This window comes from Spinacia oleracea, chromosome 4 (genome assembly GCF_020520425.1).
Source record: "Spinacia oleracea cultivar Varoflay chromosome 4, BTI_SOV_V1, whole genome shotgun sequence".
Classification (NCBI taxonomy): Eukaryota; Viridiplantae; Streptophyta; class Magnoliopsida; order Caryophyllales; family Amaranthaceae; genus Spinacia; species Spinacia oleracea.
In genome coordinates, this window is record NC_079490.1 from 181,732,357 (window position 1) to 181,752,170 (window position 19,814).

A 19,814-nucleotide genomic window follows, 5' to 3' on the forward strand; every position below is an offset into this window, starting at 1 on the left:
TTATTCGAAAACGATCTTTGTCATGTACTCGAATATACTTTCAAAAGCTCGCAAAATAAGCATTTCGTTCCCTTGCCCGGATCTCACACATCCATTTCTAAGATTCAATGCCTTATCCAAAAGAGTCAACTTTGGTCTTTCCAAACCGAACCCTTAAATATTGTTTGGTGGTGACTCATTCGAAATTCAAAAATCTACAAAACCCGTAGGGGAAAGCAAATCCAACAAGTGCGGGAAAAAGAAAACCCCCTACACTTCCCTTACATTATTAAATATATAGACAGTGGTGGAACAAAAATTATATATAGAAGACCCAAAACTTAACATATAATTTTTTATAACAATGCATAAAAAATAAAATAAAAATAACACACACACACAAGTATAAAAGTAAGGGAGACAAATTTAAAACCTTGTACCTCCAACACATTTTAACTTTCAATGTAACATTTCCACTTCAGCTATATTAGACATATGTTTGATAATACGGTTTTTTCATGAAATGCCCCCGAGGTTTGCAATAATGCACCAGATACCCCCGCGTGTTTCGAATCACATAATAAACCCCTATTTTTACCTAAGTTTGCACCAAATACCCCTAATCCGACCTTCCGTTAGTCCTCCGTTAAGTCATGTTTATAATTCACAGAATGCCCCTATTTATAAACTTATTGCATAATATACACCTATTTGTAAACTAAGTTGCACCAAATACCCAAATTCCAAGTATTTGAATTTAACAGCTTTACATAAACCGATTTCTAAGTGGACAAATGCAATACAAGATTTTCGCTGTTAAGAGCAAGATTCCCACTGCTGGTCCATGTTTGTTGTGCCTGAATCGAGTAGTTGCTGAGTTTTGGAGTGAGGCTTTCGTCCAACAAGATATTCTTAATACTCAATTCATTTCCAAATACTCCTGGTAATTGTTATTCGTATACTATGACTCTGCTAATTGTCAGAACAACAAAACATACGTGGCTGCAAAACAGAATACAGATCAGAACACACAAAACATCACTCTGCTAATTGTTATTCATACACTATGACAAATATACAAAATAATATACAAAGTACGTGGCTGCAGGCTGATAAGATACTAAGATATGTAATGTTATCAGGCTTTATTCCATAATCTTCCGTCCCTGAGAAAAGAGAAATTGCACCTTCCCCGTCTCTATGTAATCCATACCCATTTATTATTATACTCCAAGAGACAGTGGCCTTGTCCAGCAAACTCTCAAACACTTTCCTTGCTATGGGAATATCCCCCATTTTGCATACAAATCTATAAACATTACAAACAGTTTTCTCTTAGAGAAAACCATTCTTATTCACAAACGCCAATACAGAATTAGTGACAGAGGTGCTGTTTATCTGAATACATGTGGAAACCAAGCTCATAATCATTATAGAGTCCACTTTAACCTCAGTATGAATCAATTCACAAAAGATAGAAACTATTTATCTAAATCTCTTGCTTCAAGAAATACCGTCATCATATTCCACAGAGAAACATCCAAAATAATATATTCGTATACTATGACAAATATACAACGGAGACAACAAACAGTTCAAATGTAGTTCTTCGTTTTATGTCACGAAACTACGAATAGAAAATTAAAAATTAGTAGTACAGAGCAGAAGCAACGGAGGTTTGGTGACAAACCAAACGCCTCAAGGTATGCAGATTTCGATTGGGAATGCCACACTGTAAACTGCAAAGACAAGATCCATCTCAGTCAAACAGTTCCGAGTTCCGCTCAACCAGGGGTGGAGGACGGTGGAGAACTTCGGAGTTTGTAGAGGTGAATTGCCGACTGAGGAATAAGATGCCTCGCTCAACAACGAACCCAAGAATCGCAACCAAACCACAGACCAACCTCCGATCAAAATCCGGTCAATCCTTCGATCAAAACGCCGAAGAACGCAGAAACAAATCTATCACCAATTTTCAGATTCTTGCAATTAACATGAAATTGCTCAAAAATCTTCAAGAAACCCTATAATTTGGGGAAAAACTCAAGAATCAAAAATCATTTAACACCAAAAACTATTAATTAGACCACCTCAAAAGGAGAAAGGTTAACAACACGATCCGACGAGCTTTACCTACGGCAGATGAAATCCTTGCAATTCGACGGCGAATTAGGCTCGCCGGTGACCAGAGAGAGGAGATCGGCCGCCGAGAGGAGGAAGAACAGGGGAGAGGAGAGAGAAACAGTAGAAGATGATTTTTTTGTAGTTTATGTCCTTCACTATGGGTAAAATGGTAAAACATAGCTAACGGAGGACTAACGTCCGTTAAGTCTAAGTGTATTTGGTGAACAATATGGATAAATAGGGGTATATTATGTGATTCGAAACACGCGAGGGTATTTGATGCATTATTGCAAACCTCATGGGCATTTCATGAAAAAACCGTTGATAATACATACTTAATTTAGAAGGGTTCATGGCCCCCGACAACCTCCTTTATTTCGCCCATGTATAAAATTGCTTGTTTTCAGTTACAAATGCATGTCTATAAATATGAACTGATCTGATATGATCTGATCTGAAATGATATGATTTTTTAGAATTAAGATTTAAATAAAAATCTAAAATTATTAATATTAAACGATTTACATGTAAAATAAATGTTACTAAAATTTCTAGTATTGTTATTAAAATTACACATTATCTATTCCACTTTGCTCATGATTTAACTGTTTCTTATATTATACATAGATGAAAATGATCTAGATAAATCATTTATAATCTGGATAAATAAGTTCTGTTTTGGACATACGGGTTTTGGTCTACACATGATTTTGACAAATCGACTCCGATTTAAACATGTTCTGCACATATCGATTATGATATGGATAGATCGTTCTAATCTAGACATATGGGTTCTGGTCTGGACATGATCTATACAGATATGTTATGATCTGGACCAATTGATTTTGATCTGAATATATGGGTTTTGATTTGGATATGATCTGGACAGATCTTAATCTGTATATATGGGTTTTGATCTGAACATGGTTTGGATATATTAATTGTGGTTTGTACATATGGGTTCTAATATGGATATTATTTGGACATGATCTTGATAAATCAGTTCTAATCTAACATGATCTGGCAGATTAATTCTGATCTGGTCATGTTATCGATAGATCGGTTCTGATCTGGACATCATCTAGACAAATAAATTTTGATTTGGACATATGGGTTCTGATCTAGATATGATCTAGACAGATAATTTATGATCTGAACATGATCTTTACAAATCGATTTTGATTGGGTCATATGAGTCCTGATTTGAACATGATATGGAGACCTGGCATATGGATTATGATCTGGACGTAATCTGGACAGATCAGTTCATATTTAGACAAGATCTGGACATATCGGTTATGATTTGACTATATGGGTTCTGATTTGGACATGATATGTTATAAATTGCTTAGACATATCGGTTCTTATCTGGACATGATCTGGACAGACCGTTATGATTTGGACAGATCAATTATGATCTGGAAATGTTAGTTCTGATCTGGACATCATCTGGACATATCGGTGAAGGAAATATGTCCTTCACCCAATGTGCATTAGTCTAATACCAAAGGTTCAAACTAATTACAAACAATTAATTAGGTGAGATCAAGTGATCGGAACAGCTGGCTGGAGCAATGCTTTTTATCAGTGAGTTTTAATCCTAATTAGGCTCACAACTTACTCTTGACTGAACCTATAAGTTCAGACCATTGGCATGTAACAGATCACCGGATTAAATAAATCGGAAATTCATTTAATAGCTTTTCGGAAAATTAGTTCGGAAAACATAATTATACGATTTAACATTGGATCTGAAATCGTATATCGTGTTGCGTATATTCGTAATCTAGGCGAAATGAATAATCGTATCGCACGATAATGGATCGTCAAGTACGAAACGATAAATAAATTGTCGAAGGATAATTTAATCGCAAACACGAAAGCAACCCATGAGCCAAGCGCACGAGGCGCAAGGCCCATGGGCGCAGCGCGCAAGCACGCAGCGTTGGCCCATGGCCTTGGCTTCCAAGGCACGCGCGCGGAAGAGTTGCAACAACAGTAGTGTTGGCCCGCGGCCCAACTGCTCGCTGCGATGCACCTTGTCGTGGGCCTTGCTGGCCGGTTGAGCTCCTTGCTTGGCTGGTTGGCTTGGTTTGATGAATAACCTATTCTACATGTTTTCCAACTAACCTAATTATTCTATTATAACCTAAGGACCTAGAGAATCCCAATTCTCTTTGTGCCTCCATTAGAGTGTTCTTCCCAAAAGAAAATATCTTAAAGGAGATCTAAGTCATCAATCTCAAGACGGATCTGAACGTGTCGGTGAACCAAGTAGAGGAATGACATTTGTAGTTCTTGTTCGTGTTCGTTGAACTAAAGGGAAAACACGCTACAAACGTAAGTTATGCTTAATTTGTACTTTATACATGCTTCCTTGCTTTGAGGTTTTTTTTTTTTTTGGTAAATATTTGGATTTTATTAACCAAAACAAGGACAAAAGCTAAACAGCAAGTCAAAGAATCTCAAGGGGGAAAAAAACCGACAAGTAGCAGCCCTTCTAGGAAGGCCCCCTACCGATCAACCCCAAAAAAACCAATCACTCTAGTTCCACAGACCGGAACCTATTTCTCACATAGCATCTGCTATACACAACAAACTGAATCTGCCTAAACAGACTAGAAGCGTCAGCTTTACAACTCTGAAAAATTCTATTATTTCTCTCTTTCCAAATATGGTAAATGGATACCACTAGTGCTGATCTGTAGACATAATGCCAAACGGAATTACCAGTAGTATGAGAACACATCCACTGCAATTCTGCTTGCCAACCTGCTGGACTTCTATCAATCTTCAGCCACATAAGTACTAAACGCCAAACCTCAGCAGCATAAGTGCACGAAAAAAAAACAAATGCTCGTGTGTCTCCAGCTCCTGGTTGCATAGGATACACAAGGGGTCATAATGCACACCATATTTAAGCAGCCTATCACAAGTAGACAGCCTTGTATGTGCAGCTAACCAAGCAATAAAAACACATTCAGGAGGACTCAAAGTATTACATATAACCTTCTTCCAAGGAACCTTAAGATTGTCACCTCTTAAGGCATTATAAACCTTCCTGACTGAATAAGTAGCTTGGTGAAGAAAACTTACACCTTGAGGCAGATGTGTAAGATAAGCAGCAACACCAAACACTTTTCGGACCACCCATGATGCTTGAGGAGGAGGCACCATAAGTAGCACATGTCTGGACTTCACATAGTAAGTATGAACCCACCTGATCCAGAGCTTGTACTTTTTCTGATATATATTCCACAACAGTTTACAAATTGCAGCTATTTTCCAAAGGATGATATTGGTGAAGTTCCATCCACCAGAAGACTTGGGTTTACATAATGTCTCCCAAGCTACTAGTGATCTTTTAGACGCTCCTGAAACTCCAGTCCAAAGAAAAGTCCTGCAAGCAGTTTGAATAAGTAGAAGGACTTTCATAGGAATCAAAAAAACCTGACTCCAATATGTTTGCATGCTAAAGAGAACCGACTTGATAAGCTGAACTCGCCCTGCATAGCTCAAAAATTTTGAAGTCCACGAGTTTATTCTGACTAAAATCTTTTGAATTAAAGGTTGGCATTGAATCACAGATAGTTTCTTGGTCGAGAGAGGAACCCCGAGATACTTGAAAGGAAGAGTGCCCTTGGTGAATTGAAACTCCTCAAGCACTGCTTCATGCACTTCAAGATTTACCCCGCCAAAATACACCGAACTCTTGTTCAGATTAGCCTTCAACCCGGAAGCAGTAGAAAAAACTTGAAAAGCCTTGTATAGCTCCCTTATAGAAGAAATGTCTCCTCTAGAAAATAGGAGTAGATCATCCGCAAAGTACACATGTGTGAGATTCAACTTTTTACACCGAGGGTGAAACTGATAGCTCTTATTATATTTCAACGTATCTAAGCATCTGTTGAGGTACTCCATACATAGTACAAATAAGTAAGGAGATAAGGGATCTCCCTGTCTAAGCCCTTTCTTAGCTGTGATAGGAGCAGTCAGCATCCCATTGACATTAAACGTGTAAGAAACTGTACCTAGACATTCCATAATCCAAGAAACAAATTGGGAAGGAAAACCAAGGAAGAGCATTAGATATTTCACAAAAGGCCATTCAACTGAGTCGTATGCTTTTTGAAGGTCTATTTTGATCATGCGTCTAGGAGAAATTCTCTTCTTATTATACCCTTTCACCAGCTCATGACTTACCAGGATGTTGTCAAAGATCACTCTACCTTTAACAAACGCAGATTGGCTTTCATTGACAAGGTTAGGCAGAATGTCTTGCATTCTATTTTCCAAGACCTTGGAAATTACCTTGTATAGTACAGTGCAACATGCTACGGGTCGAAACTACTTGAGGTGAACAGCATCAGGGACCTTAGGAATCAAAGTCACCAGGGTACAATTTACATGTTTAGGCATCTGACAGTGAGTGAAGAAATCTTGGAATGCAGCGACAATGCTAGAGCCAACCATAGGCCATGTACTTTTGAAGAAGTGAACATTGTAACCATCAATTCTTGGAGCCTTCTCACTATCCATACTAAATAAGGCATATTTCACCTCTTCTGCTGTTACTCTTGCTTTGAGGTTATTCCGCTATCATGTTATGTATTTAACTGTAAACTCCATCAGTGGTGTCATGAGTTTCATGTATTTAAAGTACTTTTTATCATGTTTATATGTTTGTGATATTTTCGAAATTTTCTGAATTTTTTCGTAACTTTTCGAATGTTTTTCTTGATTATTAGATGAATGCACCGTCAAAGTGTAGCGACTAACTATTACCGCTTGTCATTAATACTTGCTCATCCGATAAGTCATAACTTTCTTCCTCGGGTTCGATAGGACAATCTTCCAAGAAATCTGAGACCGTGGAACCCTTGATGGACTTTTGAGGAAGATACTAATTCAAGTTAAACCCGATTAGCATAACCAACCATCTGGATAATTGACAGTTGAGAGCCGTTTTCTCGAACAAAAACTTAAGAGGATCTGCTTTGCATATTACATGCACTGTATGGGACAACATGTAGTGTCTGAGTTTCTTTTTTTCCCCAAACTAAGGCGATACTAAGTCTTTCGAGCTGAGTGTATCTGGTCTCGTACTCGAGTAGATTTTTCTTAAGTAGTACACTACCTTTTTGTTCCATCGATCTCTTGGGCGAGCATTGCGCCAACTGCTAAGTCGGTTATTATAAGATAGACCCGGAGTGGAATGTCTGGAATTGCGGGCTTTTACACTGGAGAATTTGAAAGACAGACTTTGATGATGTCAAATGCTTGTTGAAATTCTTCGTCCTATATAGGCTCATTCTTGTGAATCTTGCGAAACACTAGCTCATAGACCATAGCTGGCTTGGAGATGAATCGACTGATGTGTTGTAATTTTCCAAGGAACCCCCAAATTTCCTTTTTATTCGTGGGTGGCACCATAACCAAGATAGCCTTGATTTTGGAAGGATCAAATTCAATGCCTCGAGAGCTCATGACGTACCCGAGTAACTTGCAAGACGTTACCTCGAATGTTTCAGTGGATTGAGTCGTATATTGAATTGCCTGAGTCTGTCGAAGAATTTTCAAAGAATTGTTGTATGTCCATGACGATCTTTGGACTTGACGATCATATCATCGACATATACTTCAATTTCCTTATGGAACATGTCACTCGTGATGGCTTTCGTTGTTCTCTGATAAGTAGCCCTCGCATTCTTCAGTCCGAATGGCATAACTGTGTAGCAATATGTACCCCATTGAGTGATGAAGGTTGTTTTCTTCATGTCTTCCTCTGCCATGGGAATCTGATTGTAGCCTACATACCCGTCCATGAACGAGAGTAAGGAATAATTTGTTGTATTATCTACTAGAATGTTAATGTGAGGAAGTGGAAAACCATCTTTAGGACTAGCCCTGTTAAGATCTTTGTAGTCAACACACATTCGTACTTTGCCATATTTCTTATAAACTGGAACAACATTGGTAATCCAGTCTGGGTATTTGTCTTCTCTGATAAACCCGTCCTTTAGCTTCTTGGAGACCTCTTCTCTGATTTTGAGGGAAACATCTGGTTTCATTCGACGGAGTTTCTGCTTGATAGGAAAAGAACTTAGAATGAAGGGAATTGTATGTTGCTCGATGCTTGGATCAACCCCTGACGTATCATGATAGGACCATGCAAAGACGTCTATGTATTATGTGAGGAGCTTGATCAGATCATCACGCTCTGCTTGAGATAAAGTCAAACCAATATGAACTAGTTTCGGATCATTGTTGTTAGAAAGGTTAACTTTTTCGATTTCCTCAATTGTAGGCGTGTTGATTCATGATTTTCAATATCTTTTCAAATTAATTTCAAGGTCAATTTCTTGAGAAGAAAAGTCAAGTGAATTAGAAATGTGTTATGAAGTTGGAGAATAGGAGGAAATGGAATTATTATTAAATTCAACAATCATTACATCAACAACTTTAGATTGACATTCGGCCTCTGCGGGCTTAGACTCATTGATGCAAGAGTCTAATTCTAGACTCTTGGACTTATTTGGACTTGAAAAATGAAAGATATGGAATCTAGATCTGGACTCTTGACATGAACTTCAAACATGAACTTAATCAAAGATGCACAAGCTAGGGAGCTCCCAATGATCATCATCATCGTCGAGGTAGCAGTCATTGCCAATGAGGGCGGCCCTGTCTCGAATCTGATCTCAGGTACTATACGGGTACATGGAGAAGTGGCCCTTGTATGTCCTGTTCAGACTCAACATGAACATTCAGACCATCTTCCCCTCATGTACACGAATTAGAAGGTACACCCGGTTGTATGTAGAGCTACATGCAATCGGGTTGTTTTATATTTTTAGTTTTAGCTTAAAAGCACATTTGTACGGTTTAAAAGCACATTTTTGCTGTTTAAAAGCACATTTTGCAATTTTAAAGCACTCATTTTTTTTTTCAAATACTATAATATGGAGTAGCTTCTTCGAATTAAGAAAATAAACTAAACCTAAGAGGTGAGTAACCAACAATAATTTACATATCCTTTCAAATCCTTTAAACTTAAATTTGAGGACCCCGGTTTAATCAAGTGTAGATTAAAATTCTCTTCTTTTAAAACGTATGTTCTTTTAAGCTGTAAAAATGTGCTTTTAATATACAAAAAATGCTTTTAAACTATAAAATTTGCTTTTTGATAGTTAAAAGTACAAAAAGATCTGGTTATATGTAAATCTACATATAATCGGGCGTACCTTCTACCAATTACAACTCAATTCACTAAAAAATCAAAAATGCTACATATACCCCCTGGGTATGATACCCTTGGCTGTGATTGGTTTAGAATTTTAAATTTCATGTGGGGTTGCTATTTTAGATTTAAATTTTAATCTCTTATGAAGTTGCTTATGTGAAAACAACCAATAGAAGTCCATGATATATTACTATTTGATACCCAGGAGTATATGTGTCAACTTCCCTAAAAAAATGGGCATCGACAATTTAGCTGCAATACTCGATGAGCATAAAGACAAACACAATTCAGTATTCACCAAACGTTACATCATTGTCGTCTATTTCACTGATAAGCGAACTAAACGATAAGTCCGCATTTCAAAGAATTTTTTCTGATAATTTTTATGTAGCTTGCATTTTCACAAATTTGATGAGATACTATTATGGTAACTGCTGATAATTGTAAAAGTTGACACAAATAATACGAAATGTTTGTTACTCCGTATTTTCTCTTTTGCGCTTGACCCTTAAGCAAGGTTATTGTTGTACTTGAGTCATGATTCTATTTTACCCTTAAATATGGTCGTGGTTGTCCTTAATTAGAGTTACTTTTATCTTCAATCAATTTCACTTCAGAGAGATTGATCACATATACTCCCTCCGTATTTATTTAAATAATAAAGCAAGTAGGGTTGGGTAGATATTTTAATAATTAAACAAGTGGGGACCATATCATTTTGGTGGGTGGGAGGGGAGTGGGTTTATGAAATTAATTGTTTAATAGGATGGTGGGTCATAGGGTAAATTAGATGTATTATTTAATTAGATGGTGGGGTTGATAAGTTACTAAAAATGGCAAGTGTATCTCTTAAATAAATACGGCTGGAAAAGGCAAGTGTATCCCTTACATAAATACGGAAGGAGTAAGTCTCATGGGGTTTCATTCTAAACCAATTGGTGATAGGTAAAGTAGTCCGTCAATCTTATATGTTAGTCATACTCCCTCTTTCTTTTCCATACGGGATAATTTATCTCAACTCACACGTGGATTATTACACTTAACATGGAGATTGGACTTTAGGGTTACTTTGACTTGTAGCCTTAAACCTAATTAGGGCTTTCCATCTATCATATTTTGGGCTTCGTTTTTTAAACTTTTAGCAATATGTTGTTGATCCAATTCTCAAGCTTATACCATTTAGACAACATTGTATAGTCCAAACACTGAGTATGAGAGTACTAATTTGGGGAATGTATAGTCCAAACAATGAGTACTAATTTGGGGCAACGTAATTTGTTGTGTCTACAGATACATTGAGGGGATTTGACTATTTGGAATTGCGAAAGGAACTATTAGATTTTCTAAAGGGAATACTTGTAATATTGTTGAATTTTGTTAAATCAACAACATTGTAATATTTATGAAACGGATAAGATATATATGTATGTAACTAATGTAGGTATATATATATATATATATTCATAAGTACACATGAAAAAAAGCATAAGAATTTTTCTTTTTTGGTGTCATTAAACCAGAAAGACATTACAAAAGACAAACATGGAGGAAAATTTGAACCTATAACCTATTATTGTGCATCTACACCGGTCTAAATGGCCAACAAAATGACTATATGGACCTCCTTGTATCTCAAAACAACTAAATGCAAGTTCTTGAAGCAAAGATCACTTTTTTGTACGAGTATGAATAATCCACATAAACTCCATACTCCAATAACGTACTACCACCATCATGTTTGTCCTACTTGATTTTATTTCTGTTATCCTCCAAAATTAAAGGGATACACTTTATGACTTTTCCCACCTCATTATACACGAATGTATGTAATATTCCTTGAGTATCAAATTTTTACTCCCTATTTTTATTTTTATTTATTTTTATTTTTTTATTTTCGACATGAAAACATACCATCGTTTTCTATAAATACCCCCCTACTCGTCCTCCAAAATTCCCACCTCTAAACATAAACACAAAGAGCCTTTGCTGTTTTTGAAAACCAAGTTTATCTTTTTATCATGGGTTCCCAAGGTACAATGGCGAATATCATGGTCGTTTTCGACTTCGATAAAACCATTGTTGATTGTGATACTGATAATTGGGTTTTGGATAATCTTGGTTTCACTGAATTGTTCGAACAACTTCTTCCTACCATGCCTTGGAATCCTTTAATGGTCTCCTTTTTTCCCTCTATTTTTCCTCTGTTTTTTCCTCTGTTTATTATCATCTTATTCATTTTGTATAATGCAGAAATTAATACTCACTTTTTAACTCTATTTTCCTTATAATAATAAAATAAATATAAAATGCACTAAGAATCATAAAAACAAGGACTTTCCTTTGGAACAAATATAATACGGATTATTGGAGATTTGTGGACTTAGAGAACATTATGAAAAAACCCGACAAAATAATCGAGGAGAACACATGAATGAAAATGGTACAATAAATTGTATTTTACGCTTATTATTTTATTTTTCTAATGATTAAAAATAGTTATTAACGCGAATTGCGAAAATTTTGCAGGATTTAATGATGAAGACGATGCATGAGAAAGGAGTAACGAAGAATGACATAGTGGAGGTCTTAAAAACAACGCCTATGCATGATCGTATCATTCCCGCCATTAAATCAGCTTACGATGCTGGGTATTTTTCTTGCCTTTTTCTCTCTAATAAGTCACCAATCATTTTGAGCTTTCAATCGCATTTACTGTTTCTTTTTTTTAATTACTTTACACAATTTATGTCGTGGAGGCGCTAAAAGCCGCCCCACATTACTCAAAACCGCCCTATTATTTTACTTTAATATCCTTATATAATGAAACTTTTCTCCCAAATTAATTACCCCATCTATTTTGAAGAGAGAAAGTATCTTCATCCAAACCACCACCATACACCCATAAAAAAAATTATTTAAACCAAGCAATTTTATTTGTCAATAAGTACATTAATCAATAAATTAAAAAAATACTAATTTAATTTTGATTCCACAAACTTATGCATTTTAAGTTTACACCATGGTAGAGACTTATGCATTTTAAGCTCACACCATGGCATAGACTTATGCATTTTAAGCTCACACCATGGCATAGACTTATGCATTTTAAGCTCCTGCCATGGTACGAGCTTAAAATTCATAAGTCTGTACCATGGTACAAGCTTAAGATGCATAAGTGTCTTAATCTTTTCTCCGAAACAAATTACATCAAATTCAACAACAAATCAAAACATTAAATAGTATAGACTTATGAGTTTTGAGCTCCGACCATGGTATACACTTATGAAGTTTAAGCTCCTTCCATGGTACGAGCTTAAACTACATAAGTCTATACCATGGTCGGAGCTCAAAACTCATAAGTCTGTACCATGGTACAGGCTTAAACTTCATAAGTCTGTACCATGGTACAAACTAGAAATGCATAAGTTTCTGAATATTTTTTTCCGAAAAAAAGTCCTCTTGTGAATTTGATGTTCCACCGGTAGTCTCGGCCATGTAAAAATTATTTCACATTATGTTTAGGGTGGGCGGTAAAAAGGGAAAAGGTAAAGGATAATGGTAAATGCTAAAATGAGGGGGTAAATAAAGGGGATATATGGGTAAAATATTAGGGCGGTTTTGAGTAATATGGGACGGTAAATAGTAAGCCCCTTTATATCACGGGTAATTTTCATTTTTCGGTACCTTAAAAAAAGAAAACTCATAATAGCACTTATCGACCACGTAAAATGCACCAACTTTTTATGAAATAAATTCAATTAATTAAAATGGTAACACTTAGGTAGAGTAACAGAAATACCGAGAAATTAGTTAATATAATAATACTACATGCCACTCCATGAGTCCATGGCACTCTATTGTGATTTTAGAGTAAGAAACAATAATGGTCGTTTAAACAAATTTACTTACGTAAAATCGAATGGGAGGAGTGCGTGATTAATTGGGAATAACCTCTCCGGTTATTAATGGATCAAATAAATTGATAAACATGGTATGTTAATTTTTATAATCAACTTGATTAACATATTTCCTGTTAATTGTTTCTTGATAAGTTTCAAAAAGAAAATATTTCTTGATAATTAACAATACTAGAAAGATGTGGTAAATAAATTTCTAGGTCCAAGTTGCTTAAAAAATGTTTGAAGGAAAACCTTGGAATGAAAGTTAGGGTTATGATACTATAGTGCAAGTTTAATTATTGAGCTCTTAATTGCAAATTTAGAGGTCGAAGATCTCCCACTTATTAAATTTTTGATTTTTTTGGGCTTAACACCTACTATCTTATCCTTAAAAGAAAATATTCTTAAGTTAGGATACTAGCTTCTTTATTTTTATTTTTTAAGGAGTATTTTAATTAAAATAAATAAAAAAAGTAAATTAGAATATTCAGCGTCAGGTTAAACCTATTTTTTTCTCCCCGTCTAGCACGAAGCGTGCTCTCTTAAAATAGTAAACTTTCTGAAGAAAGAAAATGGAAAAAATAAAAGTCATTGTTTCGAGTGAAGTTCTTGTGAGTCACCTCCTTTCACATCAGATACTACAAGATAACTTAACTCATACAGTAAGATTTTAAGTTGTACCCATTATATAAAACTCAATTTTTTTTCTACATAGTTATTCATTACAGATTTACAGTATGATTTACGTTCTATGTATTAATATTTAATATTTCACTCGGTTTATGTGGGACTGTAATTTCAGGTGTGATCTGAGGATACTAAGTGATGCAAATAGGTTCTTTATAGAAACAATTTTGGATCATCATGGAATCAAGGATTATTTTACTGAGATTCACACAAATCCGGGTTATGTGGATGAAAATGGGAGAGTTAGAATATTTCCCCATCATGATTTCACAACAAAACCTCATGATTGTGAAAACATTCTTTGCCCTCCTAACATGTGTAAGGTATATATTTTTCTATTTTCACATTAGTAATTTTCACTTAAATGTATATAGTTTTAGGAATAGATTTAATTTTGTCATGTGTTTCACAATGTAAGAAATTAGATTGAGTTTATACCCTTATATATTTCAATATACGGCGGAAAACTCATTGGATGCTAAATTATACGAAGTATTTTAACTGTGGAAATGAAAATACACTCCTTATTATAATTTAATAAGGCCCCATATATGATTGAATTAAACGTTTAACCATCTCTTCGATTAATTAATGTTTTGAGTTAATTAAAAAAAGCTCTATCTTAATTAAATATATTATGTACAGGCGTTTTCACTATAAATATATTTTTATTCAAGTATAAATGGTAAAAAATAGTTAAGCAATTAGTGTAGAAATAGAAACATTACATCTAATAAGAAACGGATGAAGTATATGATCCCATGATAAAGGTGAAGTGCACATAACAGATTAACAGCCATATATGTGGCTATGTACTCAATTATGAGAGAAGGGAAGGATGGGCCCATCCACATTCTCATGGCTTTTTTCACAATTGAGTGCACAAACTATTATGTGCTCTAAATCAAAGGGCCCAATCCCTTTATTTTTTTACTTTTGTTTTCTTTATGTATTAAACTGACATTTTCAACATTTTAAGTGGGAAAATATTACTTCTTCTGTGCTAAAATTATAGTCTTGTTTTTTATTTCGAGCATCTTAAACTTATACGGAGTAGTCATGTTTTTTATTTGGACATTATTTTTTCTAATTTCTCACTTTCTCATACACTATAATTCACTTTTTACATTTTTTTTCATACATTATATTTCACTTTTCCACTTTCTTATACACTATATTCTACTTTTTTTTTAAATCCGTGTTTTTAATCAAACAGGACAGATACGGAGGGAGTAGTAGTGAGTATTGTTTTTCAATTTTTTTGAAAAAAAATGGTCCCATTAAAAATAAAAAAAAGTCTATTTAGGGGTGAGTGTTTAAATATTACATCGTACAGAGGATCTGATTGTTTTGATCTAGTAAGATCATTCATCTACTATTCCAGCTCAATTAAAAAAAAAATTTACTGCTAGTAAAAACAAAACAAAAAAATTGTCGTTCTTATAAAATGTGCATAGTTGTCTTTAGTCTATACGCACTATGAATATTACATTGATATTTTTATAAGACTCAATACTGTTTAGAAAAATTATTTAAAATATAGTCGACTCATTCATTTACTATTCTAAAACAAGAAAAGAACTTTACTGCTGGTTATAAAAAAAAGTCATTACTCCTATTATGTAATGTGTACGGAAAATGTTTGGTTGACCCTAAGGGTTAGCAACCTTTAAGATACATATAACATAAAATAATATATGAGTGTAATTAATTGGAGAGAGAAAATGTTGTAAGGTGAGTTTCAAACTTTCAATGCATTTGTATCCAATCATAATTCAATATTTAAAGGGTTACCAACCCTTAGGGTTACTCTATTATGTCCTGTGTCTTTACTCTATACCATGAATTTTAAATTGATATTTTTGTATATGATGATCTTTTATGTGTTTAAAATTCATCCACGATCATATAAAACAAATATATGGGGCATAAACAAATTTGTATTTGAAAAATAAACTAAAGAATAGTAGCATGAATGAAGGTAGACAAAAAATGTCACAATCAAAATAAGTTAAGATACAAAGGGGTATTTAAGTTATTTCCAAAGTTAAAGGAAAGGCACAATAAGCATCTAACATTTAGTGGAAGAAATATTTTATTTTCAATAAATCTAATTTTCTCTAAATTAAAATTATATCCACTAATATGTATTTTTGTACTTAACAACAGGGTGTAGTGATGGAAAAGCTATTAACCAATGAAGGGGACAACACATTCATTTATTTAGGTGATGGAAATGGTGATCATTGTCCTAGCTTAAAGCTAAGAGAAATTGATTATTGCATGCCTAGGAAGAACTATCCACTTTGGGGTGTAATTTCAAGTAACCCTAAGCTCATCAATGCTAAGATCCATGGGTGGTCCGACGGCGGAGACCTCGAACGTGTCCTATTATCTCTCGTCGATGGAGTGTTATCTAGTAAGTTGGAAAATAAAGGTGGACATCAAAGTTTGGCTAAGGTTGATTTCAAGTTTAAGAACAATGTACCAAGGCCTTCACAGAAAGTTCTTCCTCCAGCTGCATGATAACAATAATAATACTACCTCCGTCCAATTTTAATTGTCATATTTTAATGACAGTTATTTCGAGACATTTTCTTATGTCGGGAGGATAGAGTACAATGATTGTCGATATTGTATTTTTAAAAAGGAAAAAAAGAAGGTTGATCTGAACCCCGCATAACCTGCCATAAAATACTACGGAACATAACCATGGGTGAGGATGTGGTATCGAAGGCATGGGAAGGGGATAGCCGCTCTTTAATAAGGCTTGGATCCCATGCAACTATATATGCTTTGAGTTTGAGATAATTATATTTTTGCAACAATGTCTTGTTGCTATCTCATGAGCTAAATTATGTTTAGCCTACTTATGCTAAATTAGTGGCAATCTAGTTATAGTGGTGTGTATGATGTATCTATGTTGTATTCTCAACAATGAATTAGGCATGATAGCCATCTCTTTTTACATAATGTAAGTGGCTCTTCGTATAAAATTATCTACCCATTAAACAACAGTGGTTGACATGTACTCTCCCTCTGTTTTCTTTTTGCCACTTTGATTTTTCACTATTTTCATATTGTCGAGGAACAAAATCTCCCAATACATAGAATTAAAAAGTTATGGGAATTCGTTAATTTGCAACTGCACATTAAGAGGAATCCAATCATAAAATGATGTATAATTAATTTAGATAAAAAATATACTGGTATTTAATTGTTAAGTATTTTGTTCACGAATTCAGGGTATGAGGTATGCATTTAGAGTTTAGAATGACTTAAACCTATTCATGCGTTTGCTTGATAATTTTAAACACGTATCTCAAACCTTTAAGGTACGGGGTTTAGAAACCTAAGGGGAGTTGTGTTTGACTTATACCTTTGCTTTAGGTATTGAATAAAAGAAAGAAAAAAAAAACCGGATTAAACCAAACATGTGTTATTAAAAATCAAGTTTCAAACTGTTACCATCTTAATGTCATTCCTAACTCTAATTCCATACCACTCTTTTTATTTATTATCATTTCTTTATTATTATCATAATTATATTATGGTTCAATCAAGTTAAATTCAGTTCAATTCATGAACATTCAATTAATTCTAGTTCAATTAAATTACTTTCATGCATTCATGGATAATCTAAAAGAGCAAGACCTTATTCTACATATGAGTTCATATTATACTAGTACGAAGTATGAACTTATTAGCTCTTAAATAAGCGAGACCGAGGTTCTGTCTCCTATGGTAATAGGTCGCCATTTAAATTCTCATTATTCATTTTTCTGCCTCATTTGTTTATCAAAAAAAGAACATGTGAATATGTAGCCCACCATTGGTACAACAATGACATAACCAGCTCTTAAAAATTTAGTGTTATAACTAAAAATTTAATGTGATAAATTTAGCCACAACTTATTATAGCTCACCATTAAAAATGCTTTTAAGGGGGGGAGAAAAAAATAATTCCCGGCACCGCCTGCTCCCCGTGCGTGTCAACTACTGAGAAAATGTGATATCCCGTACAAAGTCCAAACAAACTCTGTGACGTTCACTGTAGATCATCTTCACCGACAACAAGAACCGAACGAATTAGGTCGGCAACCGGCAAGTCCAAAATCCAAGAATTATTTTAAACAAAATTAAAAAACACCATTGCCAATTTGCCACATGGGTTACGCTCATGATGCCGACATCTTCCTCAATCCTCAGGTACCTTCTAAATTTGATAAGTTACTACGGAGTAATTATTAGTCTAAACATTTGCTGATTGGGGTTAATCTAGGATTGATTTTTCTTGAATCTAACAGAATCGTATAATATGTTAATTTTAAATTGGATGATATTATTTTATTTGAACTGAAATATTTTTTTAATTTATGTAGCTCAGATTCTATGGGGTTTGATCCTAAAAGTGGCTTTGTTTTTAGCAAAAAAATACAACATTAATCCAGTTTCCAACATTAGTAATTTTCAATTTTAGATCGTTTGGATTTGTTAAGTGTAATTTTTTGAAATTGTGTAATATAAATTTCTGGGTGGTCTCAACTCTCAAGAAACAGTAAACTTGTGTTGATCGGTGATCAGAATTTAAAAAGTAGCTATTTTTCGAGCTCTTTTTCACTAATTTAATCAAGTGGGTATTCGACTTCGCTTCAAATTGTTCTTTTGTTTGTCGACATAATTTTTTAAAACTTTTCTCGATGTTGGGATTTGGGGTTACCTTATATAATCTTATTTTTATTTATGCTGTTCAAATGTATGTTGTTCAAATGTAAGCTGTCTGCTTATTCTGTGTTACATGGTTTTTTAGCTTAAAAAAAGCATGCAAGGTATTTGATTCTTGATGTACTAGGTTAGCACCCGTGCAATGCACAGTTTGTTGAAACCTCTTGCTCATTTGATGAACTTTCACTATCGTTCTTTAATAGAGAAAGATTAATGCAACGAAATTACAAAGAAAAAAGTTACATAATGATAAAGGTGTCATATTTAACAGAGAATAGATGAATGGAAGGTAGAAGTTCGGAGGATAGTAATGCTAATGCTGATTTCCAATAATAAGGAAGACATAAAGAGATGGAGAGTGGTGGTGCAAGATTTATTTTGGAACTTGAAAAGCGTGTAAATTAAATTCTAACCCATCTTAATAATTAATTAATTTAATGCAAAAGCATAAATTAATGACATCAGCTTTAGAGTTTGGAGGGAATTTTGTTATAGTGAGGCTGTCATGTGGACAGTAATGACCTTATCGGTTATCACTTTAGTAATAGTTATAGATAAGTAAAAAACGTTGTACCCAATGCACAAGGCTCCCCTATTTAGCTCTCCAAAGAAGGTTCAAATGTAAGCAACCTTAGTATCTTACCTTTATTTTAATAAAGAGCGGGGATCAAATCCGTGACCTATCTATTACACTTGACTATGGTGCCAACTCGCCAAGGCACAACCTTCTGTTGTAACTTATAATGCATAGTCAATTAGCCATACCTTTTAGGTATGTCAAGTGACTTGATTGGGTAATTCCGGGTTCAGTTTCAGTTCAAATCTATTATATAATACTCCCTCTTAGAGGTGTTAACGCGCCGAGCCTGCCCGGGAACTATTCGATATTCTGCTCGGACAAAGCTCAGCGAGCCTGAGCTATCAATGGCTCGCTCAAAAGCTTGTGAACAAGCTCTAAAGCTCGTGAAAGGCTCGAGTTTTCTTTAATACTAACATTTTCTATAAAACAAAATTCGTTTCTAATAGAACATATAAAACATGGAAAATTTGATATCTTAATATTTGACGATTGAGCTTCGACGGAGCTTTGAGCCGAGCCAACTCAATTTAAAAGTTTTGACCTTGAGCTCAATTCACATGCTCGTCAAGCTTCAAGT

At 34.5% G+C, this 19,814-nt stretch overlaps 1 protein-coding gene across 1 annotated transcript; it reads left to right on the forward strand.

Annotated features, from left to right (window-relative positions):
* The first annotated feature begins 11,287 nt into the window (after positions 1 to 11,287).
* LOC110798066 (inorganic pyrophosphatase 1) lies at positions 11,288 to 16,963 on the forward strand. The gene is made up of 4 exons (XM_022003196.2): positions 11,288 to 11,520; positions 11,873 to 11,994; positions 14,048 to 14,255; positions 16,102 to 16,963. The coding sequence occupies exons 1-4, from the start codon at positions 11,365 to 11,367 to the stop codon at positions 16,456 to 16,458; spliced, it is 843 nt and encodes a 280-aa protein (XP_021858888.1). The 5' UTR covers positions 11,288 to 11,364; the 3' UTR covers positions 16,459 to 16,963.
* The last annotated feature ends 2,851 nt before the right edge of the window (positions 16,964 to 19,814 follow it).